General features: G+C 50.2%; 1 protein-coding gene across 2 annotated transcripts in view; it reads right to left on the bottom strand.

Annotated features, from left to right (window-relative positions):
- Pgd (phosphogluconate dehydrogenase) overlaps positions 1–3,133 on the bottom strand; it is a 15,945-nt gene that overhangs the window by 8,822 nt on the left and 3,990 nt on the right. For both annotated transcript variants that reach the window (XM_021199484.2, XM_029539577.1), the window contains exons 4-6: positions 2,300–2,365; positions 1,496–1,614; positions 648–717 (exon numbers count right to left, since the gene is read on the bottom strand). In XM_021199484.2, the coding sequence (XP_021055143.1) occupies positions 648–717; positions 1,496–1,614; positions 2,300–2,365 (255 nt within the window). The remainder of the gene's footprint in view (positions 1–647; positions 718–1,495; positions 1,615–2,299; positions 2,366–3,133) is intronic.

Raw genomic sequence — 3,133 nt, forward strand, 5'->3', positions numbered from 1 at the left:
CTGACCTCCCACAGACTGTGCTCTGACCTCCCACAGACTGTGCTGACCTCCCACAGACTGTGCTGACCTCTCACAGACTGTGCTGACCTCCCACAGACTGTGCTCTGACCTCCCACAGACTGTGCTGACCTCTCACAGACTGTGCTCTGACCTACAGACTGTGCTCTGACCTCCACATGTGGCTGCTTTATCACCTCCCATGCACATACACCAGAGGGGAAAGAAAGTGCCTATGGCCAGATGCCTGAGCTTTGGTGAACATCTAAGTACAGAAAAGAAGAAACCTGGGCTATGCAAAGATTCTTCCATCCACACAGGCTGAGGCATCTGATGGGACAAGGTGGCTAACCCACACTAGCCCTGCATCCTTTGGCCATGAAGCAAACAGCTAGAGACCTCTCTCTTCCCTTCACCATCCTGACCCCATTTAGGTTGCTCTTGTTAGCAGGGTTGAGGAAGCTGATTTTAACACTGGAACCACAGGCTCTCAAGGGTCAGCTCAGCTACAAGGACATTGAGACAGACAGGTATGTACAATCTGGGACAGTGGTTTAAGACTAAGAAGTTCATAGCACAGAGCTAGCCACTGGGACCAAGGTGGTCTTTCTTCAGTTGTATATGTCTTCAAAGGGTAGCCCAGAACTTACCCAGTCACAGCAGGGTTCTCCGGTTCCCACTTTTGCAGCGATGGCTTGAAAGATCGTCTTGATGTGGGGCCTGCGGAAAGGGGAAGCAGAGTTCCATCAACAGGAGAGGGCCTGAACTCTCAGCTCCACGCAGGGACACCACCCTCGGAGTAATGGATGCGCTAAACTTTGCAGAGACACTCTGGTATCATTGCTGACAAGCGTGCACCCCCACTCTGTGTAGGCCTCAGAGTGGAGGCTGTCAACTCACAAAGGAAAAGGCAAGGCAGAAGCACCAAAGACTGAGGGGCGTGGCTGGGTGGTAAAGTGCACTCCTATCATGCACGAGGCCTCGGACTCCATCCCCAGCACCTCACCGACCCCCTCAAAACAGGAGAAGACACTCCCACCACTTTATGAGGACAAGCTATAATCCAAACCAAGCAGTACAAGAACATGTCAGGGACACTCTCACCATCCGGCTGTCTGTCACCAGGTACAACATGGTCCTGCACATCTGGATCAGAGAGAAGCCAGCACTGTGCAGTACTCTAAGAGATGCTCTCATCTGGAGCAAGTCTTCATCTCATCCCACCTCACTATAGCTCAGAGGAAATGCTAGGCCCTTCCCCTCACGAGTCGCCCCTCAACCAAATAAAGGTCCATCTTCTCCAGAACGCTTGGTATAGACCCCAAACCTTGAGACCGGCAAAGTCAGTGCTTAGGACCGCACTAAGGAAGCCCACACGTGATGCAAGAGCACAGTATCTGGTGAAAGTCACGCGCCCGAGGCCTCCTAGCTAACCCTTCCACCTCACGCCTAGCTGGTCCTGTGCTGAAATGCCTGCGAGTGGTGCCAGTGAACTCACCAAGCCTCTTTGTTCCCTCCTGGCATGAGTGATGGCCCATACCGAGCCCCTTCCTCACCGCCACTGACTCCGCTCCCCACAAACAAGATGCCCTTGGCCTTGAGGTCCCGGCACCTTCTCTAAAAGAGAGAGAAACAGTTTCAGGGTTTTCTCACAAAATGAATTCTGTCTGATGAATGAGAGGAGGTGCAAGGCCAGGAATCAAGAGCTCACATTTGCAAGTGAATGACCCAGGACCCAGGAGCAGCCAACCTCTCAAGACAGTGTATACATTCAGGGTTGCAGTAAAAAAGACGTTAGAGTCCTATAATGTAAATAAAGGAGGCTAGGACAGGAGGATTAAAACTTTGAGGTAAAAATTCCTATAAAAAATGTAAAAGAATAACTGAATTTCTGAGCTAGCTGCACCACCCATAAGAGAAATTCCTGAACACACAATTCCATTGTGATGGAGAAGACATTAAAGTGCACTGAAGAGGTGGTGACTTACTGCTGTCTCACACGTTAGACCAGGTGACTTGCTTTGGCATCTGACACAGTAAGGGCAGTGATTTCCAACCATGCTGCAGGAGCATGCCACACAGTACAGAAGGTGAAGATTATGCAAGAAGCCCTCAGCCTGCTGTGTCTACGCTATTGTTTCACCCACCAAGTGTCTTAGCAGACAAAGGCTGAGCTCCAGCATGCCCAGACCAATCCCCAAGGATCACAGGACAGTCCACTCTTCTGCCACATGAACAATGCCAGTATTTCTTTCTAGAATGTTCTCAAGACCTGAAAGAGTTTGGCCTGAGGAACACTTACTGTCGTATCCCGGTATTCAGAGTTTCCTCCATCGATGATGATGTCACCCGTGTCCAACAAGGGCACCTGTGAACAAATGCTACCTTAGGCCGGACCAAAACAAAATAAATCCCAAATAAACAGTGGGAAAGCAGTCACTATGTAGACTCTAAGAATCCTCTTTGGATGTAACCACATCTTTACGTTAGTGGCGACCTCCACAGCACCTTCTTTCCTTCTCCTCTGTGCCTGCTCACCTGAGGCAGGGACTCACTGTGCGGCCCTGGGTGGCCTCGCTCATAGACCCAGCCTGTCTCTGCCTCTGGAGCACTGGCTTGGCTTTCCTCTTTATTGCTCAATGTCCCCTTCAAGGCTGTACCTGAGATCACTTCAGTACTTTCCTAGGTTGAAGAAAAGCCAACCAGCCTCCAGCCCACTGTGTGGGAGCCAACAGTGGGCAGCCTGGCAGCCCGCAGCACAGGTTTAAGCCTCTTACAGTAGTGCACTGGTTACAGTTTCCTCTGTCTTCAGTACAGATCCCCACAACAACACTCTGCCTGAGGTACTTCAACCCTCCACCCTCCCTCTGAGATCACAGTTCTGTTTACATCATTTCCACATCAGTCCCTTGTCTCACTCCACTGCTTGCTGTACAGTTATTTCTGAGTACCAAAATAAACTCTTCTTACCTGTTCCCCTTCATTCAGAAGTATATTTTTCTTCCAAAGATATTCTTTTTAAAAAATATTTTTAGCTGGGCGTGGTGGTGCACGCCTTTAATCCCAGCACTTGGGAGGCAGAGGCAGGCGGATTTCTGAGTTTGAGGCCAGCCTGGTCTACAAAGTGAGTTCCAGG

Source organism: Mus pahari, chromosome 6, assembly GCF_900095145.1.
Source record: "Mus pahari chromosome 6, PAHARI_EIJ_v1.1, whole genome shotgun sequence".
Taxonomy (NCBI): domain Eukaryota; kingdom Metazoa; phylum Chordata; class Mammalia; order Rodentia; family Muridae; genus Mus; species Mus pahari.